This window comes from Myxocyprinus asiaticus, chromosome 30, assembly GCF_019703515.2.
Source record: "Myxocyprinus asiaticus isolate MX2 ecotype Aquarium Trade chromosome 30, UBuf_Myxa_2, whole genome shotgun sequence".
Taxonomy (NCBI): domain Eukaryota; kingdom Metazoa; phylum Chordata; class Actinopteri; order Cypriniformes; family Catostomidae; genus Myxocyprinus; species Myxocyprinus asiaticus.
In genome coordinates this window covers 5,992,110-6,013,064 of record NC_059373.1, presented here as the reverse complement: position 1 = coordinate 6,013,064, position 20,955 = coordinate 5,992,110, and the positions used below count along the sequence as shown (strand labels likewise).

Here is a 20,955-nt window from a genome sequence, read left to right as displayed (position 1 = left end):
TAATTTTTTTTTTAGAATAATAGTAAAGTCATCAAACCTATGGAATAACATAAATGGATCTATGGGAATTATATTGTGACTAAAAAAAAATCCAAAATAAATCAAAACTGTGTTATATTTTAGCATCTTCATAGTCACACTTTGCCTAGAATTTGCAGACATGTACTCTGACATTTTCCAACTTCTTGAGGTATCACCCTGGGATGCTTTTTAAACAGTATTGAAGGAGTTCCCATCTATGTTGGGCACTTATTGGCTGCTTTTCTTTATTAATTGGTCCAAGTCATCAATTTCAAAAACGTTTTTTTTATTTTAAATAAATTTTAGTTTTATAATGAAATAAATCAATATGGTGGCACAATTATATTTTTGTCTACAAAACTAATTTCAAACATTTAATCATACGCCTTCAGATCAAAAGATTTTTAAGATCATGAGAAACATTTCAGTCAAGTGTTTCAAAACTTTTGACCGGTAGTGTATATTCATATAAATTAATGAGGTTGACAAATGAAATAAATAACTTAATGATTGGTGATGCTATCAAATATATCTCATAAAATAAAATGTGAGGTGAAAATATTTCTAATTCTTAAGTGTGTTAGTGCCTTAATCAATCAGAATGCTGCCTACATGTTAAGTCAGCAGACACACAGATTGCACGAGACCGGAGAAGAGAGAAGGTGGAAAGAGATTAGCTAGCGTTTAGTGCTTAAGAAAAGAGAAGTAATGGAGTAAATCTTTGAAAATAGATTGTGAAGATACTTACTGAATGTGTTGTTACAGTTGACTGAATGCAGTATATGTATGCATTTCTGGCCTTTTGAACTGAGTTGATCTGTGTTGATGGTGAACCAACCCAAATCGGACACTGGAAAAAAAGAAGAAAAGTCATCACACAGGACCAAAACAGTATCTTGATTTCCTCTTTTCCTTGCACAAGGTAAAATAATTCCTGGATAGAGACTGTGGTTCTTCTATACGGAATAAGTAAAAGAAGAAGCTGATATCAGTGATTGATTTGAACTTTGAAAATTGAACTTACCATTATCATACGTGACATTTGAAATTGAACACCACTTGCAGACAGTGATTTTGAGTTTGTTGGATCTGAACAAATCTGTGTTATATTTCACTGTATGAGTATGTGGTAAATGTATCTCCAGTGTGAACTTAACAGTGATTTGCTTGAGTTTTTCTTTTTCTTTTGTTGAATTGATGTAATTTACTTTGAATTGTTTATTCTTTTGATTTTATTTTATTACAAGTATTTTATTTCTTTTAAAAAGGGGAAGGCCTACAGTTAAAGGGGACAATTTATTAATTTATTTTGAATACTTACCTTAATTTTGGTCTCCTGCCATCCCTCAGCAATTGCCCTCTACCTCCATAGCCAAGCTTAGTGGTCTTCCGAATTGCTAATTGGTCCAAAAAGGAGAAACTAAATTATAAGTAACACGACCTGTTACATAAAATTGGTGCGCCAGCCAGGAGGTGGCGTTGTATTGCTGAGGACAGGCAGCTGAGATTGAAACCCAGTTTTGGTGCTCAGACTAACCAAACCATTGTCAGAATGGATGTAATTGTCGAAGAAGGCATCAAAATCCCAAATGCTGTAATAGTTAGTGGGGTAACTGAAACAGAGTATGATGAAGAACTGATAAAAATTCTGCAAGAACATGGTTCTATTGCTAGGTCAATAAAAATTCAAGATCCTGAATCTGAGTTTCATCAGAACTTAATAATTGAGTTTGACAATGGGCATGCTTTACAGTCCTTAGAGCCCATGCTGCCATCCACTTGCCAGTTGACCAGTGATCCAAATGTCACTTATGTAGTGAGACCTTTACCTAGTGTTTACACCTGACAACTGGGGTAGCGCTACTAGATCCTACCTCAAAGGGTTAAAAGAGATTGCAAAACATAGTGGGGCAAATTTTGAAGCAATGAGTGAAATGCTGACAGAAATGAGTGCTTCTTCCAGCATGCACTACGTCTGAATCAGTTGACGAAAACACTAATAGACCATTTGGTCAAGAACAAAACGGCATCAGTTATAGCTCAGCCATGCCAAGCAGGAAGTCAACAGACACAGCCTGCTGCTTCTTATGTGAATGACACTTCAGTTCTTACCTCTCCCACGATACTTAACCACCTGAAGTTCAGAGGTTGCTGGCTGAACATGTGGTGAGGAGTGGAGAAGAATGTACTGTTACATCATCTTCTACAGCGAAGAACTTGGGTGTTATATTTGATACCAATCTGTCCTTTGAAAATCAAATTTCCAATGTTTGAAGAACAGCATTCTTCCACCTCAGAAATATTGCTAAGTTATGACACATGGTCTCTGTTGCTGATGCCGAAAAACGAATTCATGTGTTCATGACCTCAATACTAGATTATTGTAATGCATTACTGGGAGGATGTCCAACAAGTTAAATAAATAAACTTCAACTGGTTCAAAATGCAGCTGCCAGAGTGCTGACTAGAACCAAGAAATATGATCATATTAGCCCCATTATATCGTCGTTACATTGGCTACCTGTTAAATTTTGTATTCATTTTAAAATTCTGTTAACTACATACAAAGCTTTGAATGGTCTAGCTCCACAGTACTTAAGTGACCTTCTACCACACTATATTCCATCACGATCATTACAATCACACAATTCTGGCTTGTTAATAGTTCCTAGAATATCAAAATCCACAAAAGGAGGTAGATCCTTTTCCTATTTGGCTCCTAAACTATGGAATAGTCTCCTTAACTCTGTTCGGGACGCAGCCACACTCACTCAGTTTAAGTCTAGACTGAAGACTCTTATTTAGCCAGGCATACACCTAATTTATCCATCAACTTACAATTAGGCTGCTTTAGTTTGGTGTGCTAGAACCAGAAACATCTATCATGATCTATAACTCTGCATAAAATTGAATGACATCTACACTAATAATATTATGTTTGATTCCATGTCTAAATCTCGAGATTCATTTCTTTTACGATGGACTTCAGAGGATGAACTGATGCCAACTCCAACTGTAAGACATCAGATACTTCATATGCCACTGCTTGGACTTAGCATGGACCCCACTGAACCTCACAAAAATGACTGCGATGCACCTCACCGATCTCTGCCAGCATCATCTTTGTCTATTGATGGACTACACTCTTGAAATGGAATACATAGTCTATCATTTAATTTCCAACAAAAGCATTCATCAGCCAACGAAATAAGGACAATGCATCTATGTGAACTTCTGCAGTTAATCCAGGATGAGCTTCAAAGACATTAATCATTATTCTTACAGTTCATAAAAATTTTTTTGAACACTGGACCTTAACACTAACTTAGTTTACTAATTTAAACCATGACCTGCACTGCACATAAATAACTATTACTGGAATTATATTCATACTGTTTAGCCAGAGGGGAACTGGCTCATACAGTGAGCCTGGTTTAACCTGTTTTTTTTTTCTCTATTAACCAACATCATATGGAGTTTTGTGTTCCTTGCCACAGTCACCTTCAGCTTGCTCACAAGGGTTCAAAATACAATTATTATTTAATTATTTAATTTGTATACATAATTTACAATCATATTTAATCAAACTATACAATGATCACTCTAAGACTTAAAAGATCAAAAAAGATCACTCTAATTTTTTTGTTAATGTATGATTTTCTGTAAAGCTGCTTTGAAACTATGTGTGTTGTGAAAAGCTCTGTACAAATAAAAATGACATGAAAATGACTTGAGATGAAGGAAAAAAAAAAGGCAAATAAAAAAAAATGTAAAAAATACATATAAACCAACACAGATGTAGCCTACTGTATACATAAATAAGATGAAGAAGATAAATAATCGAAGAAATAAAAACAATAATATTTTTTAATGGTCTTGGGTCAGGAAAGTTCTCAGCATATAAGAAAGGATATACACTTTTTATTATTAATAACTCAGAAAGCATTCCTTGTTAAAACTGTGAAGGATGTGATAAGGGACCATCTGAATACATGGTCAATTTCTTGGTATTATTCATCTTCAATGTAGAATTGTTGACTGATACTGCCTCTCCCTATTATCCATTCTGTACAGTGCTCCTGTAGCGCAACTGGTAGAGCATGGTGCTAGCAATGTCATGGGTTGTGGGTTTGATTCCCAGGAAACACACAAACTGATAAAAAAAACTGTTTACCTTGAAAGCACTGTAAGTACATATGTAAATGTAGTGCACTTGCTCCCTAGGGGGGCACCAGAAAATCCACTAGCTGCTGGTCCTTGCACATATGAACCATGTATCTAGTTTTCACAATCCAATGTTGGCAGGTATGGTGTAGACAGCAGTAGGCTACACGTAGCCTACAACTTAAACACCTGTAGCATGACATCCCATTTCTCACTTAAAATGAAGAAAAACAAACTCAAATAACCCAGAATTCCTCTGCCAGAGAACACTATGTACAAAGATAATATTAAATTGGTTGAGCATCTAGAGGCACAAATGTGGCCCAACCAACTGTTCAGTTGTCCTGAGACCTTTTTGAATTCCTTTCTGGAATTTTTGTGTGCAGAATGTCTTTGTTAAACAACTATGCTGTGAGAACAACATGACTCCACTATGTGGCAAGCACGTGCCTTCTAGAACACACCTTGGTTGGTCTTATTTCTCAATATTCATTGTATGCACGCCAGTTTCATCTGGTAAAACTTTTCTTTACCCTGTAGTGATGAGATTTAATCATCTACTTTAAACAAGTGCTTCTCAGTACTTTTGAACTTTTCATTTTTAGTTGCTTTTTAGGTTCCAGTTAATATATATATATATATATTAACATATAATATATATAAAACATATATTGTTGTACTTTGTGCTTTAAAAAACCCAGAAACCAGTATGCTGATCTGAAGAAACTCCAATCAATGTAACCAAGAAATGATCTCCAAAGCACGATACAGCAAAGTTATGTTCTTTGCTGAACCTAATGTGCAGTTAAACATTGATATACATTAAGTGTATATACCAGTGCTTTCTCAGTAAACATTCCCTTTACCAAATAAAAATGGTTGGGTTACATTCACTGGCTATGACTTTTTTTCTCAAAATAAACTAAGTTACATTTACGATCTTTCTAGGCAAGCTCACAAATAAATGTCATGTACTCAGCAAATGAATGCATTTTATGACGGTCAGTCTTGGACTGGAACATATAAGACTATTACAGATATTATATGACTCATCTTTCTGCTCACAATCTCGAGATCAGGATAGGTGTTACACCTCAGTAGCTAAACATAGCGCAGTGGAATTGTGTAATGTAAGACTTAATGTGAGTTTGTTAACAGTTAGTCATTTCAAGTGCCTTTGGACAATTGCTAGTGTTGCAACATTGACGTAATTCAGAATGGAATCAACACTGTTGACGCAGTGCCAGATCTACAATCATGTTTGGAAAGATGTTCTTTGGCTTGGTCCACTACTGCTGTACACGTTGATTATGCTACTTCCTTGATGAATACACAACAAACTATTACCCAATATCTCTTGCAAAGTGTCAAGGCAATGACCATAAAACACCGCAAAAATCTTCTCTCCTCAAGAGAATCAGGAACTAGATGCTTTATTAATCGTGCCTAATATTTAATCTCATTATACCAATTATGCTGTCAATATGAAACACAAAGAAACTATTTGTAGTGCAAGGTCAAATATAATTAAAAAAAAAAGATAATGAATTTACTTCTCTTTTTTGACTGGAAAAGTGATCTTCTGACGCGCGTGTGCAACAACCGGGCTTCCCTCGATATTGTGGCGCACAGACCTCAAAACTGATGTGACCCATTTCAAAAAACAGTTGGAGTTGGCATCAGTTCATCCTCTGAAGTCCATCGTAAAAGAAATGAATCTCGAGATTTAGACATGGAATCAAACATAATATTATTAGTGTAGATGTCATTCAATTTTATGCAGAGTTATAGATCATGATAGATGTTTCTGGTTCTAGCACACCAAACTAAAGCAGCCTAATTGTAAGTTGATGGATAAATTAGGTGTATGCCTGGCTAAATAAGAGTCTTTAGTCTAGACTTAAACTGAGTGATGGCAGCAGGGCGACAGTTGCTAGGACAGGATTGGTCAGAAGCACTTTTAAGGCAGGGCTTAGCGAAGGGTCAAATAAGATACCAACCTTTTGGAACAGCCTTCGCATCGGGAGCATGCCTATGATGTCTTAAAATTTTGCCTCAGGAGGATGCTCACAAGGTTTTGGAATAAACCCATAATTTGCTGTCACAAGTCATCTATCATTGGTTGTATGTTGTTGACAACAGTTTTATTTAACATGTTCATGCCTATCTTTCAGAGCCTGTTCAATTTTACACTAGATAAACTAGATTACATATTTTTTTATTTAAGATGATAGTTGGCTTGCTTCATTACTTAGTAGGGAAGAGTGGAGTAAGATGAGTCAATTTTAACATATTTTGTGTTCTATTCATGGAAAAATTAGACAGAGGTAATATGAAAAGAGCTACTTTTATTTCAAGGCGCCTGCCATCACTTGATATTACAAAAATGAGTCTGTGACAGAAAGCCACAAACATATGGCCTTAAAACAAATGTGATCCATTGGCTCAAGCTGACCTAGGTTAGGGGTTAGTTTATCCTGGTCAGTGTGTATGCTGAGCAATTGAATTTTTCCAGTGAAACATTGAATAAAATAACATAAAAAATGTTGTATCTATAATTTCTAATCTACAGTATAATCGATTTATTTTTCAATAATAGTCTATTTTTGCCTTGTTTCCTTTAACACTGAGAATTGTTAGTACATGTAAATGTAAACTTGGATTAATCACTTGGCATAGCCTCTATTTTCGTGACCGCACTTGGCACAACGCTATGTGCAACAACCGTGCGCTACGTCTTATCCAATTTTCATGAGCGCGCTTAAGCACCACTTTCGCCGGAAAGCACAAGTGAACTTGGGTGGGAGTGTTTGCGCTATGTGGGTGCATGCACACAAACTGTGGTTGTGTTGTATGTTAATGAAGTGCTGCAATTTGCAAGTTTCCTGAGAGATAGGTCATTGCGCAAAGATGTCTAAACTCAGTTCCTGCATTTGCAGTTTGGAGATTCCACCAGGTGATAATAAAGTTCATGTCCAAACTCTAAAAATACAGCGGAACACCAAATTATGTCCATGACAATCACTGTCCTAGCCATTTTATGAAATAAAAATTTTGGACGTTTAACAGGAAGTTGATTGATCTTAAGAAAGAACAGGTTTGCACAACCTTGCTGACAGATTTTCAATACTGTGGTAATGAAAGCTGTCTGAACCTGCTATCCGTTTGCATTTATTTCAATGGCATCTGTTCAGCTAGAGCAGGGTCCCCCTGAAGTACGCTGTCGGGAGGCTGCCATCTTTGCTCATGGTCGTGTCTAGAAGGTAACCCTCTGTTCTGGCTGCCATAGGTATTATTACTCATTTTAGGTGAGCACACGCAAAATCCTTAGAAAGATAGGTGGGCATGACCGTATGCTTGCGTATGCGCTACACTACACTACTGCTTTAGCCCCATTACTTTAATTTCAATTTAACAAAATAAATAAAATTGGTACAATTTAATTTTATATGATGGTGATGAATGGGGACATGCAAATTAGCTGATAGTCTGATGGGAAAAATATTGGTGACACAATGGCACCGTTTCCAAAAAATGGCTGAGGGTTTGTTAATTAGAAGCAGACCAGAAAATGTATTAAGTGCATTGCATTGTGATGACCAGATCAAACCGGCCCAACCAGGTGAGAATCAAACAGTACATGGACCTATCTTCGTCATTGAAACTGCATATTTATAGAGGCATATCTCTCGCTGACCTATCAGATGACCATGAAGTTTACAGGTGAAATGCCGATCTTACACTTAAGACAAACAAATCTGATATAGAAGACTTCATAATACCATGATGTGCAGGCAGAGACTCTAAGAATCAAGAGGGTAAGTTCACCTTCTACATATCTAGCTATGTTACATTTGTCCAGTATTGTTTGTGGCAATTTAATGTTTAATTCTAGATACTCTAGAGAATTTCTGATCAAGTTATAAGATGGAATACAGATTTATAAGTCAGAGAATCAATGAGCCTACTAAAACTGTGTGATTTTTGTTTTTAACTAATTTAATCTGTGAGGGGGAGCTGAGAATATCAATAACCTCATGCCAGCCCTCAAAAGTTTATATTTGCTTATTATTATTATTATTATTGATTATTATTATATGAATTTCATATTAACAGGATTGAATATTCACATTATTGTTATTATTATTAATCAAATAACAATGAGTATTATTATTATTAATAATAATAATTCATATTATTAAAAACATATTATTATAAATATTATAAATTATTTTCATCTTGAAGAATTTAAATTACTGTAGGTTTTTTGTAACAAACAAAAATGTTGCACATTTTTGTGTAACTATATATATAATATATATATATATATATATATATATATATATATATATATATATATATATATATATATACAGTATATTTCTCTTTTTTCCCAATTTTTAGGGACAAACCTGAAAGCATTATTCTCTTGGAACACTACATAAACAAAGATGAATGACTACAGATTTATATTCCACTACCTCAGCGCATTTTTAGGCTTTATCGTTGCCATCGTTCTGTTTTTATACATCCAAACCTCACTAGCAGGTTTGACCATCACGCTTTTTGAAGATTTCTCCACGAAAGGTGCGTGCTCTTGTGACAGTTGCATAATGGACAAGATGGAGGATGATAAATGGTTCTTTGTGCGTTACAATCGCAACATCCAACTTATGCTCAACAAGAAGAACAGTGTTTTACGCCAGGACGTCTTGAAATGGTGGAAGGTAATTGCATTGTATTGGAATTACTTTTTTATTATTAATTTAACTTGACATTAATTGAAGAGGGATATCTGTTTACGGCCTCAGACACGCAGTTTGACTAGAATTACTCTGTCATTTGCTGACACTTTTCTCAAAAAGCAATTTACAGTAGGCTCCTGGGGACAGTACTCCTGGAGCAATACTGATTTCCCCTTAAATCTGATCACAATCCTTTTTAAATGTGTCTGCAGGGTCTACAGTATGTATCATCCAGAAGCATCCAAAAGCAGGATGCATTATCCAACTACAAAGCAGTAGTAGAGAAGTTGTTTTCACTTTTCCCAGACAAAGAACACTACTCAGACGCTGGTCCAGATCGTTGCAGAACCTGTGCTGTGGTGGGGAACTCAGGGAGCCTCAAAGGATCCTATTCTGGGCCTCTAATAGATTTCCATGATTTTGTCATTCGGTAGTACAGCAGATTCTGACTATATCTATTTTTAATTATTTTTTAGGATTGTGTTTACTGCATTGATTATGTTATGCTATATGGTTTCAGCCAATGTGCAAAATAAGATTTTCTCTTGAATCATTTTGAAGTTTGTCATTCACAAAGGTAAGTTGCTATGAAGCTATGTTTGAAGTACTGTGATTTGGGATTCATGCTTGACAGATCAAAGTCAGCTTAGTAGTGTTTAGTGCTTATAAGACCTAGAAGTGTTTCGTTTGTGAGCAAATCCGTGTTTTTGAACAAATATTTAAAGTTAACTAATCGTTCTCGTTCACCATTGTTTCTGTCGTGAACGACTCTGTGTTTTTAATGAAGTTTAATCAATTTTAATTACTCAAAACGCAAAAGAAGCTCATTTGTCACCACTTACTGGCATAGGTGAATGAATCTTAACTGAACAAATCCTTTTGGTGAACAGATTCAAAAGACTCACTGGGATGAGTCAAAATCTGAACCGTGACAAAAAATTAGATTGCAGATTGGGATTCATTGGAAAGTTATTGGTTTTCAAATCCAGTGTTTAGGACTGACAGCGCACACTGTCATTTGCATGTGGTGAAATCTGATATGTTTGTTTAGACAGTAGTATGTCCAGTGTGTCTACATTGATTGTTATACCAGTGATGGACACGTCCACATTAACCACACAGACTCATTGATGTAACTCAAAATGTATAGTTCATCCAGACACAAGGGCTTATGACTCACATACAGTATAATGCATTAAATCTAATACGTATAAATATATAAACAATTAGCAAAGATTCTTGTAATGGTTTGTATTGTTTGGATGTATTGTGTCAGGTTGTGGTCTTGTGAATTAGCCATCTGCTCATAAATAGTGTTTGTTGAACAGATCACAGAGCAAAACAGACAATTTGTCCTGTGAATAGTTTTAAAAGACTGATTGTTAGTGTATTAGGGTTGGGAAGCTCTATTAAATTGAGCTTCTCATATGATGCAAAAATTAGTAGTCTGCATTAAGAGCTAATTCTACCTGATCTTTATTATTTATTTATTTTTAGTCTATCTTAATGTATTCAGATTGACTTAGCAATGTTAAATAATATTTTTATCATTTCGATTTTCAGTGTACGATCTTTTAGATAGAATAGCTTAACCCTGTCAATGTGAGTTCCCTTTGTGTTTTTCTCTTAGGATAAACAAGGCCCCAACAAAAGGCTATGAGAAGGATGTGGGATCGAAGACCACACACCGGTTTATCTATCCTGAAAGCGCTGTGGACATTGACAGCTCTACACACCTAGTGTTTTGTCCATTTAAAATTTTGGATATTAACTGGCTCATCAGTGCCTTCACCACTAAACACATTAAATAGTAAGAAAGGTTTATTTAAGATACTTACATGATTGTGAAACAATGGAAATGTCTTTGGAGACATGGCCTGGCGCAGTGGCACATTGCAATTATATGAATGACCCAAGTTTGAATCATGCTTGTGTCATTTCCATATTGCAAGTGGCAAAAGTTCTGGGTTTACTACATATTAATTGTCAGTCACTACAGAAATAGATTTGAACATGTTTGCATTAATGTACTTACAATGGAGGTCTATGGGGCAATGTATTGCTATGTCATAAATGTAAGAAACTCACTCATTTGGAAGTAAAGACATAGAATCTTTGCATGTGGAATTCCACAGGAAGCACTGCATATTTTCATAGAATTAGAACAAAAGTCATTCACAAAGCTCTACACATTCCCTGTCCCTTGTGTGCTTATTAAATATTTATTATGATTTGATTCTGCTTTCAGCTACCAAGAAGAGTATAGTTCTCTCTGCTCTGTTTACTGTAACTCGTTTAACCATTTTTACATAAATTCTGCAGAATTAAGCAGATTTTCCCCAAATATCAGTGCAGAAAATGTGCAAGAAGTTAGCAGATTCTGTCATGGCCAGGCCATTAGACTTAAGTAACATAACATAAGTTAACATAAGATTATAGGGTGATAAAGTTGCTAACCTTGTCTGTACAGCTTCTGTCATGACCACAAAAAGACAGTAAACAGTTTCACTTCAGCATGATGTGCACAAGGATATCAGAAAGTGATTGTTCATAAATCCACCCACAGCAATTACAGTGGTAATGCATAACCAGAAGTTTATTCACCTAAAATAATGGTCACAATTGAGGACAATTTAGACAACTTTCAAGTTAAGAAAATGCACATTTTGTATGGAAGAATTAATACTTTAGCAAAAATATGAGCTACATATTTCTGGTTTAAAAACTCTGGAATGCCTTGCCCCATAGGCTTCCACTGTAAGTACATTACTGTATGGGATTTTTGTTTAATTTTACAAACCGGGGTACAAATAGATAAGCTGTTTCTTGGGGCCGGTTGCATCAGCTATATGTAAGTTTTCAACTTAGCCTAGTTGTGGCATAAATGGGCACTAAGTCACAATTTACACACTACTAAATATTTGAGCGTTGCACCATTACATTTAGGTAGAACGTAACCCTACGTATGAACTAAATATTTACGGAAGCCTCCAACCAGGAGTAACGGTTGGAATAAAAAAACAGACTCACTTAATGACATCAATGAGCTCATGTTTTGGTTGACAGGCTTCAATCTTTCAATATATATGATGATGTTGACAATTACACTAATTTAAATTTACGGGAGAAAACATTATGTAAAAAACATACTTCTTCAGCATGAAACCGATCTAATGGTGCACTTTCCTGTGTATTCCTCCTGGTGTCAATTTTCAACATACGAAATAGATATTAAAATGAATAAATGTCTATTTTTTCCAGCCTGTTGTATTAGTTTTTATTTATTGTCATATTTCATTTATTTAAATACAGTTATTGAATATTGTTATTTATATAAGCTAAATATATAATTAATGAAATCTTGTTTTATTGCGTATCGTATTTCAATGGGGATATCATTTATTACAGTTGACAGTTACGTGAGCAAACAAGGTTTGAACAAGATCAAACTGAAATGCACAGCTGTTTAACACTTCTGTGTACAAATCTGAAGGCTGTTTATTGGATCAGTTAAGGTAAATGCCATATTGTGCGACTATGCATTACTTTATGGAGAGCTTAAGACCTACTGGTTAAGTCTTGCCTTAAGAACAGTTGGTGCAACTAAATTAAGCATGGACTAGGTTACAAATTAACTAGTAGTTACTAAGCCCTTAGTGTGAACTTTACATCTCAACTTAAGTGAGACCTTAAGCACAGCTGATGCAACCCTACCTTAGAGATCTACTTGATGTTCTGAAGTTGGACCTAAACATATGTACATATGATCAGACATACTTTGAAATTCACAAGTTTAGCTGTTAGTTATTATGTCAATGGTTCAAAAGTAACCATATATATATATATATATATATATATATATATATATATATATATATATATATATATATATATATATATATATACAGTTGTGCTCAAAAGTTTGCATACCCTGGCAGAAATTGTGAAATTTTGGCACTGATTTGGAAAATAGGACTGATCATGCAAAAAACAAACAAACAACAACAACAAAAAAAACTGTCTTTTATTTAAGGATAGTGATCATATGAAGCCATTTATTATCACATAGTTGTTTGGCTCCTTTTTAAATCATAATAATAACAGAAATCACCCAAATCGCCCTGATCAAAAGTTTACATACCCTTGAATGTTTGGCCTTGTTACAAACACACAAGGTGACACAAACCGGTTTAAATGGCAATTAAAGGTTAATTTCCCACACCTGTGCCTTCTTTCTGGCAACTCAACCATGCAGCTCATTTTGTTCAAGAATCGTCATATTATGCTCCTTGAAACAACCACACCATCTTTTTCCAGAGCAGCCTGTATTTCTCCTGAGGTTACCTGTGGGTTTTTCTTTGTATCATAAACAATTCTTCTGGCAGTTGTGGCTGAAATCTTTCTTGGTCTACCTGACCTTGGCTTGGTATCATGAGATCCCCGAATTTTCCACTTCTTAATAAGTGATTGAACAGTACTGACTGGCATTTTCAAGGCTTTGGATATCTTTTTATATCCTTTTCCATCTTTATACAGTTCCATTACCTTGTTACGCAGGTCTTTTGACAGTTCTTTTCTGCTCTCCATGGCTTAGTATCTAGCCTGCTCAGTGCATCCACGTGAGAGCTAACAAACTCATTGACTATTTATACACAGACACTAATTGCAATTTAAAAAGCCACAGGTGTGGCAAAATTAACCTTTAATTGCCATTTAAACCTGTGTGTGTCACCTTGTGTGTCTGTAACAAGGCCAAACATTCAAGGGTATGTAAACTTTTGATCAGGGCCATTTGGGTGATTTCTGTTATCATTATGATTAAAAGGAGCCAAACAACTATGTGATAATAAATGGCTTCATATGATCACAATCCTTAAATAAAATAGTTTTTTTTTTTTTCATGATCAATCATTTTTTCCAAATCAATGCCAAAATGTCACAATTTCTGCCAGGGTATGCAAACTTTTGAGCACAACAGTATATATATATATATATATATATATATATATATATATATATATGTGTGTGTGTGTGTGTGTATATTTTATTTTTATTTCATTTAATATTTTGTTTCTCAGTACATATATGAAAGTGAGACCTACAATAAAAGCAAACAAAAACAAGGTGAGTTGTACTAATTCAATGAATCAGTCAACATTTTAATTTAAAATTTTTGTCTTTGGATGACCTTTATATATAAAAGATTCGTACTAAAAAAATAAATATAAATCAGAGATTTAAAAAATCTCCTGTTTGGTCTGGCATTGTTTTAGGTCATGATTCTCCATCCTGCATTTATAAAATATGTGTATGATAGCTGGTTGCAGAAACATGGCAGATATCCATCTACTGGATTCTTAACATTGATATTTGCCCTACACATCTGTGATAAGGTAAAACTTTTTTCCAGCTCTGCATTTTTCTCACAGCTGAATTTTGTTGTGCGACATTCATTTCAGGAAAAATTATGTTTAAACAAGAAATATAGCTTAATGTAACTAATGTGAAAACACTTTTTTTTTTTAAACAGGTTAGTGTGTTTGGGTTTGGACCGACCAGTGACGGATACTGGCATCATTATTTTGACAGAAGTCTGACTAACTTTAGAAGAGGTAGTCATGGTGGAGATTTTGAAAATAAAACTGTCCATAATCTTCATCTTAAAAACAAGATAATAATGTATAAGGGATGGTAATAAATACTGTATGTGTAAAATGTTTTAACACAATCCATATTCAGATGGTTTTTCATATTAAATTTAGATGATCATAATCAAAAAATCTGATAATAAGATATAAATGCAAAAATACAGTATAATAAGATATGAATGCATAAAGAACTGCATTGTGTCTTAATAAAACAGAAACTATGTACATATGTAGGATTCATCTAGTCCAATAGTGTTTCCTTATTTTGTAGGAGGGTCCAGTGGGTGGGTGGGTGTGTGTGTGTGTGTGTGTGTGAGAGAGAGAGAGAGAGAAAGAGAAAACAGCACCAAAGCATGTTATTTTAGTAAGTTTGGGAACATGATTTCTACATTTTCTTGTGTAGCTTGAATGTAAATATGGGATACAATCTAGACCTAAAGTATTCACATAACCTCTCTAGCAGAGGTTTCTCACAATGGCTTAAAAAATAGACCGTACAATGTTAAAGTGATGGTGATAACATGGTATTTTGATTTAAACTATGTTATTTAAATGATATTCTAAAGTATCTGAAGTATTTCATTACTCTGAGTTAATTTCCATTATCTAAGCATTTGTAGCATTTTGAATTTGATATTTTTTAGATTTTTATTTTAGTTTAAAGGGATAGTTCACCCCAAAATAAAAATTCTCTCATCATTTCCTCACCCTCATGCCATCCAAGATACACTATATTGCCAAAAGTATTCGCTCATCTGCCTTTAGACGCATATGAACTTAAGTGACATCCCATTCTTAATCCATAGGGTTTAATATGACGTCGGCCCACCCTTTGCAGCTATAACAGCTTCAGCTCTTCTGGGAAGGCTTTCCACAAGGTTTAGGAGTGTGTTTATGGGAATTTTTGACCATTCTTCCAGAAGCGGATTTGTGAGGTCAGACACTGATGTTGGACGAGAAGGCCTGGCTCGCAGTCTTCGCTCTAATTCATCCCAAAGGTGCTCTATCGGGTTGAGGTCAGGACTCTGTGCAAGCCAGTCAAGTTCTTCCACACCAAACTCGCTCATCCATGTCTTTATGGACCTTGCTTTGTGCACTGGTGCGCAGTCATGTTGGAACAGGAAGGGGCCATCCCCAAACTGTTCCCACAAAGTTGGGAGCATGGAATTGTCCAAAATCTCTTGGTATGCTGAAGCATTCAGAGTTCCTTTCACTGGAACTAAGGGGCCAAGCCCAGCTCCTGAAAAACAACCCCACACCATAATACCCCCCTCCACCAAACTTCACAGTTGGCAAAATGCAGTCAGACAAGTACCGTTCTCCTGGCAACCGCCATCAGATTGCCAGATAGAGAAGCGTGATTTGTCACTCCAGAGAACGCATCTCCACTGCTCTAGAGTCCAGTGGCAGTGTGCTTTACACCACTGCATCCGACGCTTTGCATTGCACTTGGTGATGTATGGCTTGGATGCAGCTGCTCGGCCATGGAAACCCATTCCATGAAGCACTGTTCTTGAGCTAATCTGAAGGCCACATGAACTTTGGAGGTCTGTAGCGATTGACTCTGCAGAAAGTTGGCGACCTCTGCGCACTATGCGCCTCAGCATCCGCTGACCCCGCTCTGTCATTTTACGTGGCCTACCACTTCGTGGCTGAGTTGCTGTCATTCCCAATCGCTTCCACTTTGTTATAATACCACTGACAGTTGACTGTGGAATATTTAGTAGCGAGGAAATTTCACGACTGGACTTGTTGCACAGGTGGCATCCTATCACAGTACCACGCTGGAATTCACTGAGCTCCTGAGAGCGGCCCATTCTTTCACAAATGTTTGTAGAAGCAGTCTGCATGCCTAGGTGCTTCATTTTATACACCTGTGGCCATGGAAGTGATTGGAACACCAGAATTCAATTATTTGGATGGGTGAGCGAATATTTGTTGAATATTTGCATTTGTTTTAAGATGGTTATTTATATCTTCAGCTTTAGTGTGTCAATAGGAAAAATACATTTTAGACTCCCAAACATGACTTTTGTAAATAGAAAACATTAGAATAGAAGAACAGGGCACTCTGCAAGAGATGGCATTGCCCCCACAAAGCCCCCACTGAACATCGTGTCTGTCTGAGATTACATAAAGAGACAGAAGCAATTGAGCCTAAATAGATAGAAGAACTGTGGTGAATTCTCTAAGAAACTTGGTACATCCTATCTGCCAACAACCTAGAAACACTGTGTACAGGTGTACCTAGGAGAATTGGTGCTGTTTTAAAGGCAAAGGTGGTCACACCGAATATTGATTTAGCTTTTTTATGTTTACTGGAATTTGTATGATGTTAACTGATAAATGGAAACTATTTATGGCATTATTTTTGAAGACATCCTCACTATGCAACATTTTTAACAAGTGCCTAAAACTTTTGCACAGTACTATATATATATATATATAGGGAAGAAATTGATTCTTCTCCCGGCTGATGAACACTCTGGCGCGGGGACGCTCGTCACTCGCACGTGTTTGCTGCAGCTAGATTATAACGTGACGGCTCACGACAGTGAATCATAATATATGTGTCACGTTCACTGTGTGTATCTTATCATGAAGAAAATCGGTGATACGCAGTTCTATTATGAAGAGAATATTTGTTTTTTGTGAGTTAAGGATGGATCGAAGAGAACGTAAAGGTGAGAGAGTGTAGTCTTAGCCCATTATACACTGGAACAAAATACATTTTTGATTAGCCTTTTTTGGCTTGTTTTCCAAAATAATATCTAAAACCACTGATATATATATATAAAACTGGATTCCTCATGACATGATAGCAGTGAAGCCACTGTGCCGCCATATTGCTATGCCCAAACATTCCAATGTCCCTATTGACTTAATAGGAAATCATCTAATTTCAGCGAGTAAACATTAGTCATTCAATCATTCAGTCACAAATTATCAGGTGCACAAGGCAGAAAGCGGCACAAAGAAGAGGAGCAGAAATAAAAAGAGCAATATAAAGGCAACGACTGTTCATGTCAGCCATTGGTGTTTATTTACTACTTTAAAACAGCTTATTTAGAACCTCTTAACAGGCACGGACACGGTGGGCCGTTTTTGCTTGTTTTATTTAAGTTTAGTGCAAGTTAAGTGCAGCGTATTTTAAAAATAAATAAACTTAAGCTTCTATAATGTTGTTTTATATTAATAATGTTTGTAATTTCAGTTATATTGCTGCTTACTTTTACTTCACCAAAAAACTCCTAAGTGTCTTCTTTTAAAAGAGACCATGATTAGGACTGTAGTCTAGAACATTCATGCTAAGCACCCTCAATTGCAGACCAGAGCAAACTACTGCCCGCGGTCGATTTATCATGAATGTTTTTTATTAGATCTTTAATTTATCTGGCTTTTGGGACCTATCGCGCATCCACAAGCGTTTAATATGCTCAGGGTTGCCAGTCTCCCAATCAGAGATTTATACATGCACAAATAGGAAATATTTCGCCTTATGTCACACTTAATTTATGCAATCTGGCAACCATGTATGCGAGTGTGCGCGCTTTCTCTCTCCTCTCTCCATAAAAAACTTAGCGCTCAATAGTGGAATATTCTGCTCAAAGAAAAATGTGATGCAGCCACTCTGTGTCCATTCGTGAGGCTGCGTGTGCTGTTTAGTGCCCAGTCTGCGAGCAGTTACGAACTTTAATAAAATCACAATAGATTGCATCATTCGCACATGGAGGGGACACACGAGCAAAACCAAGCGAGAGAGGAAAATGTTTGTTCTTTGTGTTATTTGTAAAATGCTGAAGTCACTCACACTTGTATGTGAATGTTATTCTGGCAGTAATCATTTATCAGTGTCATGCAGTGTGTTTTATTCAGTTGTGTGCTGAAAGGGATGCCAAATAAACCATTGACGAGACTAACATCATGACCCATGAGCATGTAAACGGGTTGATAATGTTTTCAGAATAAAACAACTTTATCCACTTTGTGGCAAACATTAAAATAAGCTTTTAAAATCTATAATTTCCGAAAATTTTCTTTTACTATTAAACCAGACTCCTGATGTAGAGTGTTAAATTGAATACTAAATTACCACTGCACTTAAGTATGGTAAAATAAACCATTAATAATTTTTTTCAGCCTTTATTCAGTTTTACAAACACATGATAGAAAAGTAGCAGCAAAACTTCAAGCAATCACAGAATGGTCCCATCAGTCTGTAAACACTTCAGAAAATTGTGCATCATTCATTGAGTGCATGAGTGCACTACTACTTCTGGGCTTAAAAGATACAACTATGCAGAACTTTTTATCTTCTCTCTTCCATGTTAACGGCTGATGTGGCCCCTGTACCAAAATAATTGCAAACACCTGCTCAATTGAATATGTAAGACTGATACTGTAAATTAGCAAGCAGATTTCCTTGAATCCCAGCAAACACACAAAAATCCCTGCATTTTGTGAACACAAAAATTGCTGCATCAACATCTGTCTTAATCTGCAGGCGCAACATTTTGCTGTCATTTTCAGTGACAGATCATGTGAATAAAACAAAACGAAGCAATAAATGTTTTGTACATGAAAAACTGTTACGTTGTTTTAGTAGCATTTAAACATGATTTAATCTATTAAACAATGTGCAATCACGATACATCTCCACTTTATACAGAGCACCCCCAATATTTTCAGAAGCACCCTCAGTGATTTTGATCTGGGGTGTGTCAATCGAAAATCTCACCTAGGGCGCCAACAGAGCCTGGGCCGGCCCTGCATTAAAGTGGTAGAAAACACATATGGTGAAGTGCTGTGTTAATCAAAAGAAACAATTAAACGTCTGATGTTTACTGCCAAGTGCATCCAAGTTGGCTACATTTATTTAGAAAAACTGTGGTCCATAGACAGATCGATGAGCGGATATTTGGTTACGCTACTATTCGGAACCGGATGTGACGACAAGCGGACTGTGATAAAGGCCTGTATACCTTCTGCTGTCTTGTGTGTCATTATAATAATCAAACAACCATAACAAGAAAACGAGAAAATACTCACTGCTCTTGCCTGGGTAACTTTAGTAGCTTTAAAAAGTATTCATGTGTTATAATCATACAGTGAAGACCAGAAATAGTTTTATGTTGCATTTCATTCTGAATGTTTACTTGAATACTGGATGGCCTATTGCTGTTACATTTTTTTGTTTTAAAGATGTTAAAAAAGCACTGAATTGTCTTAATTTTTATTTTTTGTTCTATTATTTTTAATCTATTTCTATTCATTGCTGTTTTTATTGTTATTTTATTACTGACTGTTTACTAGTCTTAAATAATTTCTTAAGAACTTGAAACCATTCTTCCATAAATAGTTAGTGTTATTATTTGTTGTGGTTTTGAAGCTGGTATTGAGAATCGTCAAATTTTGGTATTGTGATAAAGTATAGCCTTTACTGCACATGGTAGATCTTGCTGCAATAACATGATGAAAAAGTCGATCTCATTCCACAGAAGTGTGAGCACCCCTGCTGTTAATGGTGGCGATGGGAGCTTTCCTTTATTTGACTACCATATGTAACATAAAATAATTATCATATGACAATAGCCTCCTCCCCTACCAGGTGCAGTTTACATTTTAAGTTCAAGGAAATCCACTGTTAAAAAGACAAGTAAAAAAAAAAAAAAAGTTAAATAAATGCATGATGTTTCCAAAGTCAACGAGTAATTTTAATTGCCAAAAACGTGTTAAATAATTGCAATCTCAATATTGAACAAAATAATCGTGATTATGATTTTTGCAGCACTACTAAATACAATTATGATTTAATTATATAATTATTTATTTTTATCCAGATAAAATTAACTATGGTTTTACTGTAGTAATATAGTAATAACCATGTGTTTTGGTGGAAACTGTATAGTTCTGATGTACTAACCATGGTGTTACAGTTCCATTGTGTTAATAGTAGTTAATAGTAACCGTGTTTAATTTTGTAGTTACTATGATTTTACTAGAACAATACCATGGTGATACTATGGTTACTGTAGTAAAACCATTGTTAATTTTGTAGTTACTATGATTTTACTAGAACAATACCATGGTGATACTATGGTTACTGTAGTAAAACTATGGTTAATTTTTGTAAGTTAGGGTTAGGGGTAGGGGTTGGTGTAGGGTGTATGTGGGACTCCAAACAAACACAATAAAAATGCTGCAGTGATGCCACTACAGATGTTAATATTTAAACAGGGGTGTCTAACGCTGTTTGCACTTAGTGCAAAGAAGATGCTTTTTGTTGCTTTTTACACTTAGTTATAATATCATCTATCACTATTTGCACTTAGTGCAAACAGCCTCTGCCTAAAAATAAATAATAAATAATTTATCTA

The 20,955-nt window shown here is 35.5% G+C and overlaps 1 protein-coding gene across 1 annotated transcript; it reads left to right on the top strand.

Annotated features, from left to right (window-relative positions):
* The first annotated feature begins 7,954 nt into the window (after positions 1–7,954).
* LOC127420983 (CMP-N-acetylneuraminate-beta-galactosamide-alpha-2,3-sialyltransferase 1-like) lies at positions 7,955–14,645 on the top strand. The gene is made up of 7 exons (XM_051663656.1): positions 7,955–8,003; positions 8,590–8,912; positions 9,143–9,360; positions 10,561–10,740; positions 14,009–14,054; positions 14,204–14,323; positions 14,461–14,645. The coding sequence occupies exons 2-7, from the start codon at positions 8,637–8,639 to the stop codon at positions 14,623–14,625; spliced, it is 1,005 nt and encodes a 334-aa protein (XP_051519616.1). The 5' UTR covers positions 7,955–8,003; positions 8,590–8,636; the 3' UTR covers positions 14,626–14,645.
* The last annotated feature ends 6,310 nt before the right edge of the window (positions 14,646–20,955 follow it).